The 24,343-nt window shown below is 43.1% G+C and overlaps 1 protein-coding gene across 3 annotated transcripts in view; it reads left to right on the forward strand.

Moving 5' to 3' along the window:
- The first annotated feature begins 7,953 nt into the window (after positions 1–7,953).
- The window catches only part of TRIM55 (tripartite motif containing 55), a 34,637-nt gene continuing 18,247 nt past the window's right edge, over positions 7,954–24,343 (forward strand). For 2 of the 3 annotated variants that reach the window (XM_053982646.1, XM_053982650.1), the window contains exons 1-7: positions 7,954–8,143; positions 8,547–8,719; positions 16,813–16,978; positions 18,698–18,793; positions 22,647–22,880; positions 24,001–24,023; positions 24,120–24,244. In XM_053982646.1, the coding sequence (XP_053838621.1) occupies positions 7,976–8,143; positions 8,547–8,719; positions 16,813–16,978; positions 18,698–18,793; positions 22,647–22,880; positions 24,001–24,023; positions 24,120–24,244 (985 nt within the window). In that variant the 5' untranslated portion in view covers positions 7,954–7,975. Of the gene's footprint in view, positions 8,144–8,546; positions 8,720–16,812; positions 16,979–18,697; positions 18,794–22,646; positions 22,881–24,000; positions 24,024–24,105; positions 24,245–24,343 lie in introns of all 3 variants that reach the window. The other variant, XM_053982660.1, reaches the window with a different exon arrangement.

Here is a 24,343-nt window from a genome sequence, read left to right on the forward strand (position 1 = left end):
AACAGGATAGAGATGAAGGGAGCTGACCCCACAGCATTACAAAAAAGAGCAACACAAGTTACATGAAGAAGCAAAACTTGCAATAAGCAGATCCATCAGAGGCTCTGTCTTTACACTACCTCTCCTTGTTTGCAGGCACCATTAGCAGTGCAGCTCTAAACGCTGTGACAATGGAAATGCACAGCAGCTCTGGCACTGATCCTGTGCTCTGCTTTGCCACCACATGCCAGCCCTCCCTGTGCCTTGCATATGCCTGTTCTCTCCCTCTCTTCTCTTCTCCTGATCCAAAGAGTGGCAGTGACAGGGGATGTGGGGTCAGTCGTGCCCTGTTTTCCCAGCTTCTTGACCACAGTGGTGGGACAAAGGAGCACATTCAGCTCACAGCAGCACACCTTCCCTTACATTCAGTGCTGGAGCAGCCTCCCTCAGTGCTGATGGCTGGGGTCATGTAGGGGGTCACCCTCCAGGCTGATGGCAAGCTCTGTTGGCTGCATCAGGGGGAGAATTTTGGAAGGAGAGGAAGACAGCCAGCCTCAACTCTTTGTCTTCCACCCAGATCATCGTATCAGACTATTATGGTGCTCTCTGTTGCCGTGAACTATTGCCATGAACTATTGTTCATATCGCCCAATCCTGACTGCAGAGGGGAGAACTGTGTAGTGAGAGATGTGCATCCTCAGTCAGCACACACAAATCTTACTGCAAAGCTGCCCCCTCTGTGGCAAGGTCAAAGCCTTTTAGCTGACACAAAATCTGAGTTATGCTATGGTGAAAGGACTTGCTATGCACCCTTTCTTCCCTTGCATTCCCTAAACTTTGCTAGAATCAGAAGGTCTGACTCCTAGGGACCAGCCTGGTGTGGGGAGAGGGTGATGCAACACCACATGTGTGGACATGGGCCGACGTGCTTGAGATGCTTACTGAAGTGATAATTCAAAAGGACGTTAATGCAATAAACTGCAGCTTGTTACAATGAACACAATGTCACAGTGGATGGCATTCCTGATCGTAGCTAAAAGTGCCTGGCTTGAAGGCTTTTCCAGTTGTTTTCCTTGCAAATGCCTGCATCTCTCTCTCAAGTGCTGTGCTCTCCTATGCTCACAAAAATCTCTTGTGAAGGAGTGGGTGAAAGAACCTGACTGGAAAATGGCCAAAAGGAAAACTTTCTCTTCTTATCTGACTTTCAAAAGGGAAAAAAAGGTATTGGTACTCAGAAATGAAGAGTCATGCTGGTTTTGCTATATGCCTTGAAAGCATTTGCAGGGCATATAGCAAAAAGAAATAAAAGGAAAACAGAAGAATTTTTAAAAACCAAAAAACCCTAAGAACATTTGTTGCCTCTGACACTAGCCACTTGATAAATCAGACACTTTCCTGGTTCTGGTAGCAAATTACTGTGTGAAAACCTTTCTGCCCCCACACAGTATTTTTCTTTAGCTGTAATATGGACCTATTTGACCCTTTATCTTCAAGCACTGAATCTCTATTCTGTCCTGAAAGAATGACCCTCAAGATGGGGTGGATGAGAACATAACCTAGACCATCCTGGGGAGCTGGGATGGAGTCTCAGCAGGTCTCTGATGTGGTATAAAGTTTGTGCTGAGTGCAAACTTAAAATCAGTCTCTCCTTTGAACTATGGACCTGAGCATTGTCCTGGAAAAAAAATTATCTGCAGTCCTCTGCTCTGCCAGCTGAGCAATGGAGAGTGTACTGAAATAGCATCAAGAGTGGCTTAAGTCAAGCAGACCAATGCTAGGGAGAAACCTGACCCTGGGACAGGGCTGTATCCCTGTGAAGTGATGAGCTGATGCCAGCTGGGAAGCCTGAGCTGGATCTGTGCTGTGAAACACAAGTCCCTCTCTACTGAACATCACTCTCCTTTCCTACTGACAGAGCTGGGGCTGCAGCAGTGGGGTTTGGAGTGCTATGGCTATGGCCTGTTAAGTCCAGAGCAGAACACAAATCTCTCACCCAGTCAAAATTCCTGTTGTTAAAGCTCTGCAATACCCTTTTCCTTAAATTCTGGTATGCTTAGGAGGCCCCCCTAGCACTGCCCCTGCTGTGCCACCTCTGTTCCTCTCCAGTGCCACAGCACCAACTCCTGCACTCCAGAATCAAACGTCCTTGTTATTCCACAAAATGCAGGTACATGGGGAGGATTCACCATTCCTACCTTTCTGCTACAGAGGAGACATCAAGCCATGATTTACAAACAGGCTCTTGTGGGATGCTGTGATAGCAAAGTAGCAGGGAAAGGGTCAGGGGTGCATTTGAAAAGCAGAGGGTTGTGCTAAAATAGTAAAGTACTTGCTTGCTTACTCTTCAAAAGGAAGTGGGATTTTCCCACTTTTCTAACTGGTGTGCTCTCCCCTTTTTCTAACTGCTTTTGTTTTACTTATATCCTTTCTTCCTTCATGTCTCATTTTCACTGCAGGGTATGTTTAGGGGTGTGGAAAAGCAAGGCTGTTCTTGTTATCTGTGAAACTTGTCCCTAGTCCTGGAAAGGACCTATTTTTAGGTAGACAGTAGTGCAGTGCTGTTATTTCCCACATGCAATACTTCATCCAGTCCTTTAGACATACTTTTATGCCTTGGCTGTGAAATATGGATCTCTTTCTAGTGATGTGTGGAGGGGATAAGGGTTTGGGAATCTCTGGGTTTGTAAAGCTGCATGTGGTTTGGGGAGATGCTGAACTGTTCATCTCATGTTTGTTATCCTACATCTGGTCTTTTCAGGCTCACTGATTTTGAGACTTTAGGCAATACTAGTAACTGCAAGGAACATGATAAATGCCTCATGTTAATCACCTCACAGGGTCACCCTGCCTGCTGAAGGGTATGGCCTAAGCACCATTTCTTATCCTGATCTTAAGCACTCTGAGGAAACCAGGACTTTCTTCCAGGAGGGCTTTGTTTCCCTGTGTCCCCTAAAGCTGGTGACAGGTTCATGCTGGCTTGCTGGCACTGCTGGAGGGCAAAAGGAAGCCAAAGGATCTCCCTTCTCCCAGGCAGACAGGTGGGGCAGTGACCCCACCTGTCTTGGTGTCACAACGATGGCAGAACCACAGCATGAAGGAATGAGTCCTTGATGCAGTTTGTCCACAGACTCTCACTGTTTCGGGGTCTTTTAATCTAAATCTCTGAGGTTTGTCTGCTATAATTTATGTTGGTACTACTGATTAATTTGGAACAGAAGTTATTATCTAATTCATATGTCCTTTTATCCCATGTTTCTCCAGGTTTGCTACAAACTGTGGAAGGTTTTGAGCACAGTGCAGCTCAGGGCACTGTCCATCCTCTATTAAAAAGAAAAGGGCAGACATCCTCCCTCTGTCTGGTCTTTGTAGCTGGTTCCTGAAATCTTATGTCCCATATATTTGATCTGCTCCCAGTGACTCACCCTTGGAAATGCTTTGAGCTTTCCTCTTCTGCTGTGGTTTCATATGTGCAAAAGAAACTTTCTAAAGATGTCATTATCTCCTGTGCTGGTCTTTGTTTTCCTGGAGATCTGAAACCAACCCTCAGACTGTTTTTAGAAGGTCTCCAAATACTGACCGCATATGGCCTGTCATCACATATGAGGTACACAAAGACAAAGATATATATATATATATATGTATGTGTGTGTTGAGTGGAAAAAATGTCAGTCTCAAAAGCCAAATGTTTTTGAAAGCACTTGTCTCTGTTGCAAAGGCTCTCTTTGGCTGCATAAATTGAGTCACACACAAGGGTAGTCTCAGTGTTTATCATGGAGTGTATATCGATCACAATAAAATCATGAAATGCAAAATATAATTTGCAGTTTGCACTTGTATAGGTAGGAGGACTTCATCTTATAGCTGGCTTGTCGGCTCATTAACTTGTTGCCAATGTAAGTGAAATCTGAGTCTCTGCAACATGCTGGCTTGTAGGTGGGAATGCCGGTGCTTGCCACCCGCTCCCAAGGGACTGTTCACGGCGGGGGTAAATGGGCACAGACAAAAGGTGAGATTGATGGAGAACCTCCCCTAGCTTCCCCAAAGCATGCTTAGCTAAAAATGCAAATCTTTTCAGCCAGAACAACAGGCAGAGGTAGCAGTTTGGGAAGAGGGGAAGGATGCATCATTATTTTGCCCTAAGTCTCACATTTGGGTGGGCAGAATTGGAGACGACAACCTCATTTTTGTTAGGATGTTGTATTGCTCAGGCACCCACCAGCTCTGTCCTCTTCCAGCAGCTGGGCTGTTATGGGAAGCCTGCAGGTGAGTCCCACCAGCCTCAGGAGTGGGGAGCTGCTGGAGGCAGTGGGGTGGGGGTGGATGTTGATCCCTGCCCAGGGAATGATGGGCAGTTCCCAGCTGCTTCAGGCAGCTGCCAGTATAGAGGTCTGCCCAATCCTGGGCTGGGTGGTGGGGTACTTGCTCACCCCCCAGGACAGGCAGAAGGTGGGGTGGCAGCAGGCCAAGGCACTGTCACCTCATGGACCAGGATGCTTCTCACCACCCACCATGTCCAGGACAGGATGCCTGGACAAGGAGTCTGCTCCTTGCAGAGTGCACTTTGTCTCTGCAGGCTCGTTGGAGAAACAACTCACGTGGGAGCATGTTTTTGACAGCATCCTCTGGCCAAAATATGATTTTTCTCTTTGTTTTCCAGTCAGGCGAAAGAGCCACAGGGCTGATTTTCTGAGTGACACACAAGAGCTTCACAACTCTGGTACAAGATAAGAGGTTGCAGAGGGGAATTCTGTGAATGCAAAAGCCAGAGATGTCATTATGGCATTGAAACCCGAACCTGGGTTTCAATCAAACAGCACTCAACCTCTCCTTCCTCCTCCAAATCCCTCTCCTAAGCCCACTGCTTTGCAGCCAGTTTTCCAGGTTCCAGGCCATCAGTCCACAGGCCACAAGCTGTTATTCAGCTGCAAAATCGTGGAGTTAGAAGTAATGTCTGTAAAAGCAAGCCTATATTTAGGAATTAGTGTTCTGGTTATGTAAACAAAGCCAGGTAACACTCCAAGACAAGCAACACTGAAAAAAAAAAAAATTTCTTCTTAGTGATGGCTGGCAGACATCCAGATTTTCTGTCTAGGAGGAGTCCCTTTAGAGATGGCTTGATTTGGTGACTCTTCAATGGTGGACAGCTGTGTGTGCTGGTGGTCTTCCCCTGCAGGAGTGGAAGGGGAGGAAGAGGAGGGGGACAGGACTGCCAGGGAGAGACAGGAGGGTGCCAGGCACTTTCTCAGTGCAAGTTCTTTGAAGCTTATCCTAAGTAGTCCCTGCTGAAGACCAGCTGCAGGATCTTCCTGTTTCTCCTCAGTGTCTTGGACTTGGCTCTTCTCTTCCTCCTGCTTGCAGAGTGGTCATACAATGTGTGGCTTTTCTGGCACTTCTCATCCTGCCTTTGCAAGTGTGGTCAAGCCTCTGCAGTTCTTTACCTATAATTTATTGCTGTGGTTCACAATACCTTCTCAGAAAAACCTGTACTAATTTTTCACATGTCTAGACTACATGTTCCTGCCAGAAAAATATTTCAGCTCAGGCCTGGTTGCAAAAGATGGGTTTATCTTTGTTTTGTTGACTCCTCTTTTTTGGTTGTGCTGTTTGTTACCAGTGCCATGTCAGCATGCTTCAGCACACAGAAAGGGGAAAACTAGCAGCACACTGTCCTCCACCTTGTTGCCACCAGATATCTTCTGTAGATGCATCAGATGTCCTGCTCAGTCACTTAAGAGAAGGCTTTTGGGGGTTACCATGGCTATGTATAAAATCACCAGAATCACATCCCAGAGGCAAGTTACACCCTGAGATGTGCCTCAGTTCATTTTCCAGAGGGCCAGCATGGCTTTTTTTGCATGCCAGGAACACCCCCTTCACTACATCAGCATATGCAGATGTTTTTGTGTGCTGACATTTCTAGCCTTCGGCTTTTCACTCCAGAATTTCTCTGTTTCTGCCTGTGCAGTAAGGTGGAAGTTCCTGCCCTGTCAGATGAGGATGGCTTTCCTCATCTAATTCAGAACCCCTTACTGAAGCAGGTTTTGCTGTGCAAGGGGCAGCTGACTCAAAGTTAGGAGGGCAAGAATGAGGCGTTCAGAATCCTCCAGATGCAAAAGTCACCTCTGACCCAGCTATGAGGGGAGGGAAAGAAGAGAAATATCTTCTTACAGGGAAGGCTCCCTGCCAGCCCTGCCAAAAGCCCCAGCTGTCCGCAGCTCAGCTGCCGGAGCAGCTTCTCCCACTGGACTCCAGGCCCTTGTCCACAGCAGGCAGTAGGAGCAAAGGTGTGATTTCAAGTGAGTTTAACTAAGGTATAACTAATTTCCTGTGAATGCGAGACTTAGAAAAATCGATTTGTTTCTATGAGACTGCTGACAAATGTGTGTAAGTTTACACAGGGGAATTTCCCTTGGTGGGCTGCAAATGAGTACAGTTCACTCAAACACTTAAGAAGCATGTGAAGCACTGAAAATAAAATAGCCAATAATACATTTAATTTAATGTTATTTATTACAATTGCACGCAGAAGATAGTATTCATTTTCATGCAGAAATCCATTAAAACCTTCACTTTTGTACTTTCCTGAAGCGCACAGTTTCCAGACTGGTGTTGCATGCAGACTGGTGTTGCATGCAGACTGAGGGCCCTGCTTTAGAATGGGGGGGTCTGTCCCTGGATGCATGGGGCACTCACTCAGCTGCTCTACTGCATTTTTCAGATGCAAGCCCTATATAGTCATAAGGCAGAATTAACATTGAAGGTTTCTACAGACACTGAACTGAGAAAGTATTGTAGTTGTTGACTGAAAGAGAAGAAAATATTCTGATTACATGTACAGTATGGTGGCAAAGTGTTTTTATACAGTAATGCAGGGACTTTGGCTTAAATTTGAAGATGAGGTATTTATTGCTTGTACAGTTGTGTGATGAATTATTGGCAAGTAAAAGCACAGATGGCTTTCCCTTAAGATCAGGCATCACATGTCACAAATTATCTGGGAAATTGTCATTTTAAAAATAACTCTGGAACAAGTGCCAAGCTGAAAGGGATATCAGGGTCTAATAAACAGATATAAACACAGCAGTGCCCAAAATGAAAATATATTTGAATTAAACTATCAGAGAGAGAGCAGATACAATTAGTACCTATTCTCTAGGAGCACAAATGAAAGCCTTTCACACTGTATTTCTTCTGTTTTTTTTTCTCATCTGGAAATTCAAATGTTTTTCATGCATATTTAACCTGTCCATGGAGTTAATGTGCACAAATGGCACAAAGTCACGTTGGATTTTTATGTTATAGCTCCTAAGACCAAAATCTTACCAGAACAAACTTAAGCACAGTTATAGGCAGGCAATTTTGTTTGTCTGGTTTTCAAGGTGTTGAGATGTTTACACCCTGAAGTGCTCAAGCTCCAGAGCAGCCATCACTCCTATTGTCTTCTCCAGTAACCACACGTACTTCACACCTTGGAAAGGTAGGATCCTGGTGCCTCCCAAAACACATGGGCAAAATGACATCCTGCCTCTCGTGGCCATGGCTGCTCACTCACAACAGAGTGTCTATTAGGCTGCAGGATGTGGCTGCACAGGCTGGGAAAAGCCCTTCGGTCTCCATTGACCTGCAAAGATAAGGGAAGGGAGCGGATGGCCTTTGCTTATCGCTCCCAGCTCCTCAAGGGGTGAAGGCTGCCATGTGTGAGTGAGGAGAGCCAGGGCCTCTCCAGCCTCCCCCCTCCCCCGGCAGCCGTCACCTGTCCCAGCCTGTCCTGCTCTCACGCGCATATATGGGCACGGCAGGACGGCAGCTCGTGACGCAGCGCTGCTAAAAACAGCCCCGGTTCTGCTCGGCCCCTCGCTCAAACAATGTCCTCCGGCCCGAGCAACACAGAGAGCCTCTGATCGCAGCACAGCCTCGGACGTACTTCACGGGAAATTAAGCCCAAAACCTCTCCACAAGGCCGTGGCCTGAGCGTAAGCCCCAGGAAAAGCTAGGGATGAGCACCTCCCTGAGCTACAAGTCTTTCTCCAAAGAGCAGCAAACTATGGATAACCTGGAGAAACAGCTGATCTGCCCCATCTGTTTGGAGATGTTCACCAAGCCAGTGGTGATCCTGCCCTGCCAGCACAACCTCTGTCGGAAGTGCGCCAGTGACATCTTCCAGGTAGGTTTCTTCCCACAGAGAGCTCTGCTTCCCGAGCAGGACTGGCTGGAATGAATGGGAAAGAAGATTTTTTACATGTTTTGGTAGATCAATTTTAACAGTTGGCGAGAGAGGGTGGGGGGAGTGATTTAAGGCCAAAGTTGATGTATCTGGGCGCTAGGGCTGAGCTCACAGCAGGTGAAAGTGCCACCTGTTGGCTGTGGTGACTTGGCCGAGCGTGAGCTGAAGGACTGGCCCCTCGCCCAGCAGTCACCAGGTGCTTTCCCAGGGGTGACATGTCGGAATTGCCCTCTCATTGGGCATAGTGACAAATGGTTTCCTACCATTTGGTGCTTTTTGGAAGAGGCTTTCATGGTTTTTCACGGCCGTACCTCCCTCTCCTTGTGCTGCTTGGTAAGAACAGGCCTCCAACCCCTACCTGCCGACCAGGGGAGGTACAACTGTGGCATCGGGAGGCCGCTTCCGCTGTCCCTCCTGCAGGCACGAGGTGGTCCTGGACCGACACGGTGTCTACGGGCTGCAGAGGAACCTGCTGGTGGAGAACATCATCGACATCTACAAGCAGGAGTCCACAAGGTAACAAGGGAATGTGTATCCTTCAGAGGACACATATGAGGTTGATTTAGTCATTTTTGTCTCTTGGAAAGCTCCTGCCATGCCTGACTGTCTGCTGCACCATGAAGTCAGCTCTCAGTGAGGGCAGAAAACTGTATCCAAATAGATGCTGAGCTTCCCTGCTTCCACGTATGGCAGAGGATTGGGTCATATTTATTCACATGAGCAGCACTTACCTGTGCAAGCAAGGCCCTTGAGGTCAGCACAGCTACTAACATGATTAAGGGAAACGTATCTTGGTTAACATCATTTATTGCAAAAACAGTTCAGACAATTATTTGTTCGTTCTCATGCTAAAGAAGGGAAATTATTTCAAATCCTGAGGTACAGACAATGCGAACAGAAAGAAAACTGAATTTCACACAGAAGGTACCCTGCATCATAATGCCAAATGAAAATTCTGTTAAAAATATCTCCATTCCTGTCAGTTTGGGATGTGAACTTATGAAATCAACTCTTATTTATGAGTCCATAAAAGAGAAGGAAAAGTGATAAACAATGCATTTCAGAGCTGTGTGGCTGTGCACAAGAATCAAGACCTCAGGGCAGAGGAATAGGTAAATTCTTAAAAGTAAGATTACTCCTGAATGGAAATTTCTTGCATTTGATGTGTAATGGATCCAGAAACAGAAAAATGTGTTTTCATCCTTATTTCCTTGGGATGGGTAGGATTCATGGTACCACTGTGGAGAACTTAGTAGGGGGGAAGGTGAAGAAGATAATCCTCTCCCTCTACTTTGCTCTTATGAGGCCCCACTTGGGATACTGCATCCAGCTCTGGAGTTCTTAGCACAAGAAAGACATGGACCTGCTGGAGTGAATCCAGAGTAGGGGTACAAAGGTGCTCAGAGGACTGGAGCATCTCTCCTCTGAAGGAGCTGGAGTTGTTCAACCTAGAGAAGAGAAGGGTCTGGGGAGGCTTTAGAGCACCTTCCAGTACCTAAAGGGGGCCTACAAGAGAGCTGGGGAGGGACTTTTGACAAGGGCATGAAGTGATAGGACAAGGCTTTGAACTGAAAGAAAGTAGGTTTAGATTAGATATAGAAAGAAATTCTTCACTATGGGGGTGGTGAGGCACTGGCACAGGTTCCCCAGAGAGGTTGTGGATGCTCCATTCCTGGCAGCGTTCAAGGCCAGGAGGGATGCAGCTTCACACAGCCTGGGCTAGTGAAAGGTGTCTTTGACCAAGGTAGAGGTGTTGGAACTACATGATCTCTCAGGTCCTTTCCAACCCCAACCATTCTATAATTCTGTGATTCTATGATGGAGTTAACCTGGCCCCAGGCCACCAAGCAAGGAGCTCTCACCCAGGGAAGCTGGTTTTTGTCACCAGCATGGATCCTTAGAGTTGGTTCTGTATGGCAAGGTCTTCTGTTCACCTGGAAGGTGGGAAGGGGTAATCCTGGCCATGGTCCCTATCAGTCTTCTGATCCTGCCGCAACAAGGAGCTGGACTTCCTAGGGACAGAGAGACAGCATCACTGGTGCAGGTGGACACAACCAACAGAGCCCAGTCCCTGGGATGGCTGAGGACACTTCCTCCAGGAGAGAAGGACAGTCACCAGCAGAGAGAACACTTCAGAGCCTGACGGTGGCTTTGGCTATTCTCAACTTGAATCTCTCTGAGGACTGTGGCAGCTGGGCATAGGTTGGAGCTCCAAAGCACTGGAGGGCACGAAGTTGGCTTAAAATTGTCCTTTCTGCTGCCCTTTGTGCTCTGTGCCAAGGTCAGCTACCCCCGTGTGTGTCATTGATACTCAAATATTATTTTAGTCAGGAAAATCTCAAAGGAAATGAATCAACAAAGCTGCAAGGGTGGACTTTGCTTTTGACCAAATAAGCTGGACATGTATGGCCTCGTGTCTTCCTTGGTTTTGCTTTTTTTTCAGCTCACAGTTTTGTTAAAAAAAAAAAAAAAAAGACAGGTCCTCTTTCCCCTATAATTCATGGGGAATTGGATCAAAATGCAGCTAAGTAGAAATGTAAGAACAGATTTAGTAGATTTTTTAAAAATTCCACCAAAGTTAAACACATGATGAATAAAATGGGAGAATGGGGGGGGAAAAGAACATAGATTTGCTTATATATTTGTCCAAGAGATTTGTTTATTTAATCTGTTAAGGTGCTTATTTAACCTGTATGTATGTCCTTAGAATGAAAGTCATTGTCAGGGTTACATAGTAGTGGCAATGCATAGCAGAATTATCTAAACTATTTGGCCCTCTGTGGGCCTCAGCTGCCTATCTCCCTCTGCCTAACATTCCTTGGGCTCCCCTGAGAGTGTGAGCAGATCTTTCATGGCTTTTCCCAGTGCTGTCCCACTGAAAGCAAAAAGTCAAGGGAAATCAAGTCTTCCCCACTTCTTCCTTTTTATACCAGTCTCTTCCATGGTGACAACTGGGGTCTGGCAGAGATACACAGGAAGAACGGTGCGATGTGATCTTTGCCTCCTTGTTCTTCCCAAGACAACCCCTCAAACTGGCAGCACATGTGATTTCCAGACAGGAAACTCTTCCCATCAAGTTCTCTGTGGGTATAATTCACTATAACTGCATGTGCCAGAATGAGGCCAGCTCCCATCTGCATTTCACATGAACTTAGAGTAAAGGGAGAGTAAAGGGAGCAAGGGAGCAAGATTTGACTAGCTTATTTCAAAAGGTTTGGTTGATTTATTTTATTTTATTTTATTTTATTTTATTTTATTTTATTATTTTGTATTTTTTGTAATTGGACTTTCTATTTGAATTAAGGAATTGGGGATTTTTTTAATAAAAACTGGGGCAGGAGCTGGACTGAGGTTTGGAGAATCTGCCTAAGCCCTCATATGCAGCCCCTCCTATCACTAAGTATCACATCATATGGTCTTTTATCCCATTGCTCATCAAATTCCAGCTGATGGCAGCATAGCCTGTTGCCCAATTTAGAATGTGTTAGCAACACAAGGGAAGAGTTCTTCAAGCAGGAGTTGGCTGTAAAAAGCTTTAAAAGACAGCAAAGGACTGAAAACAGTGGAAACTGAGTTGGCTAAATATTAAACCAGTCTTTGAAAATCTGTAGGCTGCTGATCACCTAAACTATCTGAGGAACATCAGGATCCCTGCTGTCACCAGGAAATGGTAGCAACAGGAGGCTCTGACTTTTTGTGAAATCTGGCAGGTTCTAATGATCTCAGCTGGCGTTTCCAGATCAAAAGGTGCTTTGGGCTTTGTTACCCGCTGAATACTGATCAGGGAGGGTAGCACTCTTTCTGCCTTGCACTTACTAGGGAGAGCCTGAGGAACAGGTTGTCCTGGAAGCCCCAAGCACAGGTGGAACAGAGTGTGCAGCAGGGACCAGGCTGTGCTGAGAGCAGCCTACATGGGCTCTGTGATGGTGCTGACGTCCTGCAGGGCCCCATAGCCAGCACCACCAGAAGTGTCTGTCCCTGACACCTCCGAGGTCTTAGCCCAAACTCCCAAGGCAGGATGTATCTATCCAGGCCAGGTTGCAGGGGAGTCTGGGGATCTCAGACAGGCTGGGCCAGGGAAATTTGCTCCCTGACCACAGGTCACCAAGAGAGGAGGAGCCCCACAAGCTGTGCAGTGAAAGAGATGAGGAGTGGGATCATCTGAATCTTCTCCAACTCCCCACGAGACAAAGCCCCAAGCTCACCCGCACCAATAGTTTTCTTGGGTTGGGCATCCATGATAGTAGTGTAACGGAGCTACAGAAATCCTTATGTCCACATGAACTTCTATAGCCTTCTCATTTTTCAAGCCCCATTTCTACCCTCAGTATTGGTGGGTTTTTCATTGCTTTTGAGAGAGTCCATCATTGTGGTTGATTTTCAAGGACCACCTTCCTCCAAGGTCAAAATGGTCTATCCACATATATAGGAACTCAAGCAATGGTGACAAAACACCTGTGTTGATTAAGAGGTAGCACCTGATTAAAAAAAAAAACAAAAAACCCCAAAAAACCAAACCAAACCAAAACAAAAAAAACCCAACCACATTAGAAAAGAAGCAAAAATAAGATGGACAGGTGATTCAGCAAGATTTTGAGACACTACCCAAGCACATGCAGATGAAGTTAGAAAAGCCGTGGTCTGCCTGGAACTGATTATGATGAGGGACATGGAGGCTAATGAGAGCTTCTACAGCTGCATCAGCAGCACAAGGAAGATTAGGGAAAGTGTGATTTCACTACTAGACAGAACAGGGCCCCCTGTAACATAGGATGTAGAAAAGGCCAGTGTACTCACCTTCAGACTTTACCATTAAGTTGAGTTTTATTGAATCATAGTACCCTGAGACCAGTGGGAAATTCTAGAGTGAGGAAGACTCACCTTTGGTGGAGGGGGATGAAGTTAGAGAATATTAAAAAAAAAAATTTGACATCCTGATGGGAGGCATCTCTAAGTGGTGAGAGAGCTGACTTATATTACTGCAAGGTCACTCTCAATGATCTTTCAAAGGCTGTGGTAATTGGTACAGTTTCCTGTGGACTGGACTGGAAGAAAGCAAATGTTCCTCCAATCTTCAAGGAATGCAAGGAGGAGAATCAGGGGAACTACAAGCTAGTCATGCACACTGGCCCCTAGAAAGTATTTCATGCAAACCCTCCTGGAAACCATTCCCAAATATATAAATGACATGAAGGTGATTAGAAATAGTCAGCATGGATTTATGAAGAGGAAATCAACATGACCAATCTGAAAGCCTTTTATAGTGAGATGACTAACTCAGTGCATGAGAGGAGAGCAGTAGATACTGTTTATCTAGACTTTAGACTATGTCAAATGCAGTTTCATATCTTTACTAATGACCTGACTGTGCCTCATAGAACCATGCAGATCCTCGTCATCCCCTGACCAGGTGCAGACACCAGGATCCTCAGTAAAAAACACTATCATAATTGGATTCAGGACTTCAGTAGAGGCCTTTTTGGATTTGAAAAAATCCTACAGAAAACGTGCTTTCTAACAGCAGTTTTCCTAAGGTCTTGCTATGCTCTTGATGAAAGTGTGCTTCTTTATGTGTCCAGCAACTTTGCACTGCCTCACCAAATCACAGTCACAGAATGGTTGAGATTGGAAGGAACCTCTGGAGGTCATCTGGTCCAACCACCCGCTGCTCAAGCAGGACCACCTGGAGCCAGTTGTCCAGGACCATGTCCAGATGGCTTATGAGTATCTTCAAGGATGGAAACTCCACAACCATCCTGGGCAACCTGTGCCAGTGTTCCGTCACTCTCACAGTAAAAAAGTGTTTCCTGATCTTCAGAGAGTACCTCCCATGTTTCAGTTTGTGCCCATTGCCTCTGGTCCTGGCACTGAACAATGCCTGACTCTACCCTTATTACACCCTTCATTCAGGTATTTAGATAACCAAAGGTATTGATAAGATGAAGGTCATTGTTAAGATTCCCCTTAACCTTCTTTGATCCAGGCTGAAAGTTCCAGCTCTCAGCCTTTCCTCACAGGAGAGCTGCTGTAGACCCTCAATTATCTTCAAGGCCCTTTTCTGGACTCCTTTCAGTATGTCAGTATCTTCATGTACTGGGCAGTCCAGAATAGGACCCAGTCAGTTCTTCAGGTGTGGTCCTAACACAATTTCAATGGGAAAGGCTAAGCCTCTGGCACTCAAACACAGGCTTAGCATCTCAAAGAGAAGAGTCCAAGAATGAGACCACAAAGTTATCGGGACATTTCAGCAACCTGACATTTCTCTGGTCACCAGCTGAGCTGTGGTGAATCTTTTCTGTAACTAAAGCCATGCAGTCATTTTCCTATCAGCTATTCTTTAATCTCCTGTTTCAGAAGCAATCTCCATTTTAAACTTAGAGGTTGTGTTTCAGCCTTTGCTACCCCAACACAGATCTAGAGGATCCCATCTGAAGTCAAGGAGTGGTGTGCTAAAAATCTCTCCTTTTGCACTGCCTGGGAAGGAGACTGTAAATCTGTTTATTTCTAGTCTTTTGACACTTCAGGGCCCCACTGTTTCAGGGAGTTCTGCCAGGTTGTTTCCAGCTCTTTGCGGCACCTTTGAAGGTTGGTTGCTTCTGGCTGAACTTGCTTGACACCGTCACCTTTTTGCACTATGTAATGTGTCTTTCATGCAAGTGGCACCGTTCCAGTGTCCAATAAAATTCTAGTAGTTTCTGGCTCTGATCTTGTAAATATTTGCAGGAAGAGCTGCTATCTCAGGCTTAATTAATCACTTTGAAATTCACTGTATTGCACTCACACATGGGCCCTCCCACTGATGCAGTATGACATGAATATATTAGGGGCTGTTAGCAGTAAGCTGCAAACAATGTAAAGCATTTTTTATGGAGGAGACACACCTCTTATAACCAGCATTGAAGCAATGCTTGATTTGACAAAGTGCCTTGTGTTAACGAATGCTGGAAGTCTGACCCACATAACAGAGGCTTTCTTCAGAAGTGTTTGTCTTGTTTTATTCTGGTATACCATGTTATATGGCAGATTACAGATTTTCCTTATGAACCCTTTAAATACCAGGGCACTCTTGAATTAAAAAAAACTCACGAATGTGTGAGACATTTTGTCTCTTGCTAGATTTTTTTTTCCTAATGCATCTAACTGATCATATTCAGAAGAGAAATTCTTCAGCCTTAGAAGAGAAAATCTGTATTTCATCATTAAAAAATAAATGCCGTATCCATTCTACCAAACGTTATGGAAAAAAACTCTATTGTAGCATAATGTAAAATAATTATTTTTTTCCATACATTTTAAGTTTTAATAGACTGGCTGGTTGCCTCCTTGCTACAGAGTTCCATAGAAATGCTTTCTAAAAGGTTCCCATGTAATTCCATTAAATTCCATAGTTTCTAATGATGAAAAAAATATTTATATGATGCCATTGTTCCACTTGCTACAGGTAAGTCATGGTTATCTTTCCAAACAGTAGCAGAAGAGAATAATGGTTTGTGCTGAAAATATTGAACATTGCCACAGTAACAGTGGTGACTTTTGAAGGCTTGAATCCCAGACACACTCTTTCTATCAGTTTACTGGCCCCTGTCTTCTGTACCACATCCTTACACACTCATGTGTTTGCCACAGATGTGCTCAGGGTGTTAAGCCTGAAGTGTGGGCTCAGGAAAGCGCCACCCTGCCCACACACACCAGACCAGAGCTGTCGCTTGCACTGGGAATGTTGGTTAAGTGGATCATCTGAAGGAAGCTACAACTAAATTATCCTAAGACAGCAGGTTGAGCAGACTTGTGTGTATACAGCCAAATGGTTTTGGTGAAGAGAAGATCAGACTGAGCTATAATGTGGCAACAATTCCTGGCTTAGCAGAGGAGAAGAACACTTGTGTGGCCCATGCCCTTTCTGCTGGGTACAGATGAATTAACTACTGCTAAAACATTTGACACTGTAAAGTTAGACATGTGCCACCTGGGTGAAATCAATTTGTGTGACACCTTGTTTTGGTTGCTGGCCTAAAGTAAAGACTGTAAGGACCCAGTGCTGGTTAATATTGACAGTCCTAACCAGGGCCTCACAAAGCTCAGTAGCAGAGATTTAGAGGCCTAAAAGTTCATCAGTATCTTCAACTCTTGCTTAGAGTTAGTCACCCCTATAACAGTTTTGCTGCATTAAGTGCACAACAATTTGCATGATGAACCAGAATGAAATTACATGTTTCATATTTCAGACAGATGTTAGATAACATGCTAATTAAAATACATGAGTAGTCTGAGTCCAGGATTAGTGAGGTTATTTGAATTTTTAAATATGAGCAAATATTCTGTCACACTCCCAATCACATTCCTCATTCATATGGGAATCCACACATGAAGTCATGTTGCTGTAGTGTCATCACATCATATTGTGTCATTTGAGCTGTATTGAGCTGTACCATTAAGCTGTACCATTGTCTCTTTAGTCATCCCATGTGGCAGGTTTGTCTATGCTGCGTATTCAGTCAATCTTGGATGCTGCTATACAAATGTACCATATTTCATGCTAACACTCTAAGTGGTGGTATCAGAAACTCATGAGCACCATTTTTGTTTTAAACAAATGTTTTCTTTTGCAGACCTGAAAGGAAGTGTGACCAGCCAATGTGCGAAGAGCATGAAGATGAGAGAATTAATATTTATTGTCTGAACTGTGAAATGCCCACCTGCTCCTTGTGCAAAATCTTTGGTGCTCACAAAGACTGCCAGGTTGCTCCTCTCACAAATGTTTACCAGCAACAGAAGGTAAATATCCTTTTGTTTCTCAAAGTACTTGAAGAAACTGACAGGACCATCAACAGGAAAATATTTCCATGACCTTCCTACGAGTTTTCAAAAGGGTTTGGGGTTGTCTTTGCCACTTATGTGTGTGACTGAAAGGCCCTTATAAATCTGCAGAAACTGTTTAGAAACACAGGAAAATATATTTATGAGAGATCACACAAAAATATACTATAATTTGTCCCAATTTTGATGTGGAGCTGAGGATTTCTCTTTTGAGTTCCTAATCCCTTTTTTGCAGTTCTTTTAGATCAGACAAACAAGTGGCATTTCCAACACTAAGAACTGGAAAGACAACAGACCATTTCAAATCAAATAGTTATCTGTCAGACACTTTTACATTTAAGCATGCCATTTTTAAGAAAAGTTAAGTGAAAAACCTCCTCCTGCAAGTGAATGAAGGAATATTCAATAGTTGGCAGCACAGGATGTACCTAACATCTTCTGCCCTTGCTGTCACCAATAAAAGACTTGTTTATTTTTAATCCAGTGTTAATTTAAAACCTGACTCACTGGGTTATCCTCCTGAGATAAACAGCTCATTTTTCTGGAGGGCCCCAGTGGGGCAAGCAATCAGACAGGCCAAGTTTGCAATCCCAGCCTCCAACTTTGTCACAGAGATGCATGTGTGCATGTAAACTACAAATGAGGAGTTACTTTAGGAAAGGAGTTAAAAACATCCTTTTCAATCAAAAAAAAAAAAAAGATGGGAGAAGAAGGAGAAGTTTTTTTGGACTGAATCCATGCCCCCAATCACTAATTTTGCATGGAGATTTGCAAGTTGTGTCTTCCTTTCCAGAGAGCCCATGGAAAGGGGCTGTCATGCCCAAGATAAGAGGCATAACCTGGAGGCTGCAGGATGCATTCTTCAAAGGAGCCTTTATAGAGCTGTGAATGCCTCAAAGGATCCTGTACAGAGCTGTGGAGGCCATGAACACAGTTGTCTCTGTTACTACAGTGGTGTGCCAAGGGCCCCTTGCACCCCCCAGCACCTTCCCCAAGTTCCCTAGGACTGGCTTCTTTGTCTCTCTTAGGGATACCTCACAATCATCTCCACCCACACACTCAGGTTATTTCTTCCTCCATTCATTTCCCTCATGTCAGTGGCTCAGCCTCTACCTTCTTCTCCTTCTTTTCTCCTGTCCCCTCTCACCACAACCCCAACCCCACTGCCTGCATGCCAGGCATTCTGTAACACCTTGCTCCCTCCAGGTCCATGGGCCACCTCTTCTCTATTCCAAGGCCAAGAGCCACAGTCCTCAGGGAAATACCACAGTGCTGTGGCTAGACCCAGGCACTGAAAAAACAACCATTTGCAAGGCTTTTCCCTCAACAAACCCAAAGGAAATATATGGGGCCTGTTGAAACAGCTCTTCAGACAAAAGCATCTAGAAGAACGTCCTAGAACAAAGTGATTCCGTCTTTCCAAACCACAGTTTGTTTTCCATTAAAATTTCCAAAATGTCAATGTTTTCATAGTGTGTTGAGGGAGGAAAAAAATGTCAAAATTCAAGCAGGTATCTTGTGGACACATAAAGCTCCAGTTTTTCTCAGTTCTGGTGGAAAGGTGAAGTAATATCATGGGTATGGCTTATTTGTCCCCTGTTCCCCACTGTTAGATGTGTCACCCTGAAGTGTGACAGCACCTAACACCCTTCTGCTTGCTTTCCCCTTACTGCCTAGTCTGAGCTGAGTGATGGCATTGCAGTCCTGGTGGGGAGCAATGACAGAATGCAAGGGATTGTCACACAGCTGGAGGAGACCTGCAAGACAGTTGAGGTAGGTGCCACCTCTTTAAATGCAGTTATTTCAGTGTGACATTGCATCTCTTAAACTTCTGGTAATGATCATTCTTCAACAGACCTCACTTTACCCAGATGCATTCCCACATTGTTTCACTAAACCATTCCTTGTGGCTTTGTACATTATCAAGATGTACTGCCTCAGCCAAAGAGTACATCCTGCTCAGGACCTCTGACATTTGCTATATGATGGGGGAAAAAAGAGTAAGGATAATCCATATCAGCAAGACTTGCTCAATATTCTTAGTGGGATAGGATCTCACTGACGTTAAAAGCAGATCCACCAAAATGCTGTCAACTCCCATCTCATTTAAGATCTAAGATCAGATTCTTAGATTTACATGTAAGACCATCTAAGACCTTTACATAAAAGATCAGTTAGTCTGAAGCCTGACAGGTCCTGTGAACAGAGCTTTAGTCTCAGCCACAGGGTAAGGCACAGCATGGTTCACAGGTATGTCAGTATTTGTTCTGTATTTGGTTGCTTTGACTTCTGCACAGAAGTAGTATTTTAATATGGTGTCCTTTAAGGAGTCTTGTTTTGTTGCTCATGGGAAAGAAGAGCTTGGGTTCTTACTGGACTTTCTGGTGAAGGCCCCACTCTGGAAGAGTTGGAATTAGTTTTGTGTTATTCAATAGCAGAAGTGGCTTTCACTTCCTCTGAGAGCTTTACATCAGCAAAGCAAATATAAACATAAACTTTGACCAATCTGAGCATCACAGAACAATAGACTGAAAGGAGTTCATATGAATTGATTTTGTGATCAGAATTTGATGAAACATCTAGTGAAGGAGTTGCATCCCTCTCAGCCCAATTAGAATTATATTGACCCTTCAGAGCTGGAGCAGAAAGGAGAAATGATAAGGAAAAATAAGTTAATCCAAGATGTACAGATTCTAGTTAGTAAGAAAAAACAATTATACAATCTATGTACACAATTCCAAGCAGGAAGGAACAGAAAATGTCTGAGTTTGTTTCAAACACAAACCCATTGGCCCAAGTAAGAGAGCACATTAATGGCAATCAGAACTTTGTAGTTGGGAAGCCTTCATGCCACAAGGATGAAATTGGCTGCTATCAGGACTTTGAAGGCAGAAATAAGATTTTCAAGTAGGTTAACTGCAGAAGTTTGAATTATACAAAAGCAAAAGCTTACACTCATTTAAGCTGAACTAGCTGAACCAGAAACAAATCTTCAAACACCTAGTCTGAAGTATGGAGAAAACACTGTGCTAAAAATACCTAAAAAAATACAATAGTTTCTGAAACTAGCTTCTTCAGAGTGATCCACTCAGTTTAAAATCTAACCTTTAAAGTCAAAGCTCAAAGAAAATGCAGCCATTTTACCTTCTGATGTTTTATTAGGCTTTTCACCTTTAAGGTCGAAGATTGCAGAAAACAGATCTTAGAGTTTACCTTGGTACTTCCATGTTACATTTCAAGCAAATCACATTTCCTATTATGCAAGAGCTTTGTCTGAATTGACATCAGTTTGTCCTTGAAGAAAGAGACTACAGCTGGAATTCAGAAATGTTTACACATGGAAATAACACAATCCAGGATTGTCTATTCTTTCTGCTTAACACTTTGCAGAGAACAATAAAAATCTGCTTTAGCAGAAAATACATCATTTTACTTTTAGCTGGAATAAGTAATAGCCTACAGTTCTACATTTAGCCACTGTTCCTGTCCAACCTTAAAAATCAGAAAAGCAAAAAAATAGTTGTACAGCTCTTAACTGATTGAAAAGTCGACCTAATTCACATATTATACTGAAAATTGAGAAAGGAATATAAAATGCTAAATACCGGAAAACTATAATCAATAATTAGGTTCTCTTTAGCTCTATAAATGAGTCAAATAACAAAGGAAAAATTACAGTGTTTTTTCAAATGCTAAGAGCATAGGCCAGTCAATGCTTTTGGAACAAGCAGTGAGATTCATGCTCAGCAGCAAGGAATCCTTTCTTTTTGATGTAGCTGTGCTTTAAAAAACAAAAAGGCTGAGAACCTTTTAGAATGCAAAGTCATGTATTTGTTAACCTCTTTCATTACACAGAATCTGATTAGAGTAATTCCATCAGGCAGAGGCTTAATCTGGGAACTTTTTATGCAGAAAGAGAATATTTCAGCATTTACAGTTAGAAACCCATTTTGCACTCTCACTCATGAGATTCACAACTCTGTAATATCTGCTGGCAGGAAATATTATCTATTAGTGCTTAAAGACAGGGAAGGATCTCTCAGAGCACCCTGCTATCACTCGCTTGCTCTTCTTCCCCTAACACTTGTCCTGTGTCAAATGACAAAGATAGCACACACCTGTCTCGAAATTAAGGTTGTTTTACAAGTGATATGAACGACATTTCATGTGGAGAAAGCTAGGAGAGGAGTGAGAGAAGATTATTTGAGGTCTGAACATAGAAGGACACTCAGAAACCATGACCCACTTGGTTTGAAAACTTCCTTAACCCCACCCTGTAATTGCACTTTAGGAATTAGTATTTAGGAATTTCTGGGAAGTGACAAGGACTCCCAGAAGGGCAGGACAAGCCTGCACCCCCTGCAAGGAGTGCCTGTTTAGACTAGCCTTCCTCAGTGGGAAGCAGAGATGGATACTTGGGTCAATGCATCAAGATGTGCATTCAATCCCCTCTCCACCCTCATGTAGACAGTGATTTTTAGCCAAAGGTAGATCTTTGAAAGGCTTTCTCCTTTGAATGATACAGAGCAGACTATCACCACTCATAAGAATGAGCTCTGGCTGGAAGTCAAGAAAAAAGTGGGATTCTCTCTGGCCAAGTGCTGTGAATAGTAAGTCTTATCACTACCAAAAGTTCTGTGGGACTGTTAATAATCCTGTGGTGCCAGAATCTCAGCGTTATGCCTCAAGGGACAAAGATGAGGAATTGATTCAGCCTCAGTTCCTAGCAAAGAGATTTAAATAATCACCACCATCCACAACCAGGTCTAACCACAATAAAGTCATGCCCTGGGGCACACAGATGACTCAAGTACTTCTATTTGGTAGACCTCAGACATTATATATAATCTGTCCCCCATTTCCTCCCCATAAATCCTCCTTTACAAGTGCAGTCTGTTCTTTTGAGAGAGTGCTCAATGCAGCAGTGATCAAACCCATCCTCCTAACTCAGTGAAAGATGCTGCTGTCTGGTTGGAGGGACACTAGAAGTGTCTCAAGAAACGATGTGAAAATCAGTGCCTGAACATACGGTTGGAATCTGATCCCTCCTTCTTGTCTTTGTGCTTCTGTCACGCACCATTTTCTTTGCAGAACCTCTACCTCATTCAGTGCACAGTAAATGGAATATAATGGACACCTCTTGTCCAAATAGAGTCTAAGAGGGCGTATATGAAAATCAAGCCCAGCCAGGATTGTTCCAAGTACTCTGGCAGAAAAAGAAAATTCTCCAGAGCTGTTTGAGATGCCCGCTCCTTTTAAAACCATTCTGTTCACGCAAATGGACCCAGCTGCTAATACAGTGGGAGCTTTTACTTTTTATGCAGGCTTTGATGTATCACTACAGATATCATAAATACCTTTTTACTTTTTTTAGCAGACTCACAAGTTATACAATAACCTGTTTGGGGGCTTTCAGTGGTTTGAAACTCAGAGTTTGAGAAGAGTTTTTAAACTTCTGTTCCAACAGCTTGGACTTTGAAAATTATAAAAGTCTCTGGGGTCATTCAGAATCCTTTGCACTGTTCAGAAAGAGGAATTTCTTTGATGAAAATGCTTCCAAGTAACTGTAAAAATAGAAACCCTTTTAAGAACATAACATGTTTAACATAAACCAAATGATTCACAGGAATGCTGCAGACGACAGAAAGAACAGTTGTGTGAAAAATTTGATTATCTCTATTCTGTACTGGAAGAAAGAAAAAATGAGATGACACAAATAATCACTAGAACCCAAGAGGAGAAACTGGAACACATCCGCTCCCTGATGAAGAAGTATGCGGATCACTTGGAAGCTGTGTCAAAACTGGTTGAATCAGGAATTCAGTTCATGGAGGAACCAGAAATGGCTGTGTTTTTGCAGGTATAAAGTCTATAAATAGAGATAGAAAAAGAAGAATGGGCTTACTGAAATATTATTTAAGCATTTCTTAATTATAGGCCCATTCAGAGTTTGTTTATCTTCAAGTGAACACGTATACAAACTCATTTTTAAACACCTGAATCAGTTCAGACAAATAACTGCTCTTCCTGAGAATCATATCCAAATCAAAAACATGAGTATTTGCTATTTGCACCAAAATATACTATCCTGTGTATGAATTTCTAGTCCCCTTAGAAGAAACAGGAATCCAAACATTTTCCACGTCACCTTTATTTTCCCACCAATACCATGGTGGGACAATATGTTCATGTGTACATGAACTTCTGGGAATTATAGGTTTCACTCGTAAATTGACAAAAGTATTGATTTTTCAATAATCTATGTGCTAAGCTACATTTTGATACCTTTACCTATTTTTTTTTTCTTACTGTAAATTCAAGAGAGATGAGTAGGGAACCATTAGCAGACCATCCAATGAATTCATTGGTGTAGAATTTCTGTCTTGCAATTTTACAATTCCTCTATATTAAAGGCTGGAAGGGCATTTTCTACCAAACAAAACAAAACAAAACAAACAAAAAAACCACAGACAAAACCAAAATAAAACAACCAACACTTACTTTAATCAAAGAATTGCCTTTGAAGAGTACAATATTCTTCTGAGTTAAATAGAATTTTGTCTCTCCAAAAGGATGCCCTTGGAGATATATAGATATATATATATATATATATATATACGGATAGTCAAGGATGTAATTACTGTGACTAAAGAGGGTAACAGACCAAATGTTTTTCACCACAAACACAACCAAGAAAAAAAAAAGAGAATAAATATTTCTGTTTGGGTTTTTTTCTACCAACTGTGCATATTTCCCATCATATTCCCATTTTAATTAAAACATCTTTGAAGAACTAAAAGGTTTACTCAGCTGTATACTAATTACCATCCAAATTTCATCTCATTCCTAGATGTCATGGCTGTCACTTATGAAATCATTATTAGTACTTTAAAAAGCTGCCACTGTAAGAATTATTTCTCAATGCATAAAATCTCTGAAAAAAAATGAATTTAAGAATAATTTCTTTTTTGTTTCCACAGAATGCCAAAACATTGCTACAAAAGTGAGTATTTCAACTTGAGACTCTTGTTTTTTATAATCACTTACAATTTATAAATTTATCTTCAAATCCAATGCCAATAACCAATCTCTATTTTAGAATTACTGAAGCTTCTAAAGGATTTCAAATGGAAAAAATAGAGGATGGGTATGAAAATATGAACCAATTCACAGTGAACCTCAGTAGAGAAGAAAAAATAATACGAGAAATTGATTTTGACAGAGGTATGTAATTTATTTCACCAAAATTTCTTTCTTATATGGCAGCTGTGTGTGAGTCACATGATGATACTGAGTAGGAAACCTCAAATCAGATATTTCTCT

The sequence above is a fragment of the Vidua macroura genome, chromosome 1 (assembly GCF_024509145.1).
Source record: "Vidua macroura isolate BioBank_ID:100142 chromosome 1, ASM2450914v1, whole genome shotgun sequence".
In the NCBI taxonomy this organism is placed as follows: Eukaryota; Metazoa; Chordata; class Aves; order Passeriformes; family Viduidae; genus Vidua; species Vidua macroura.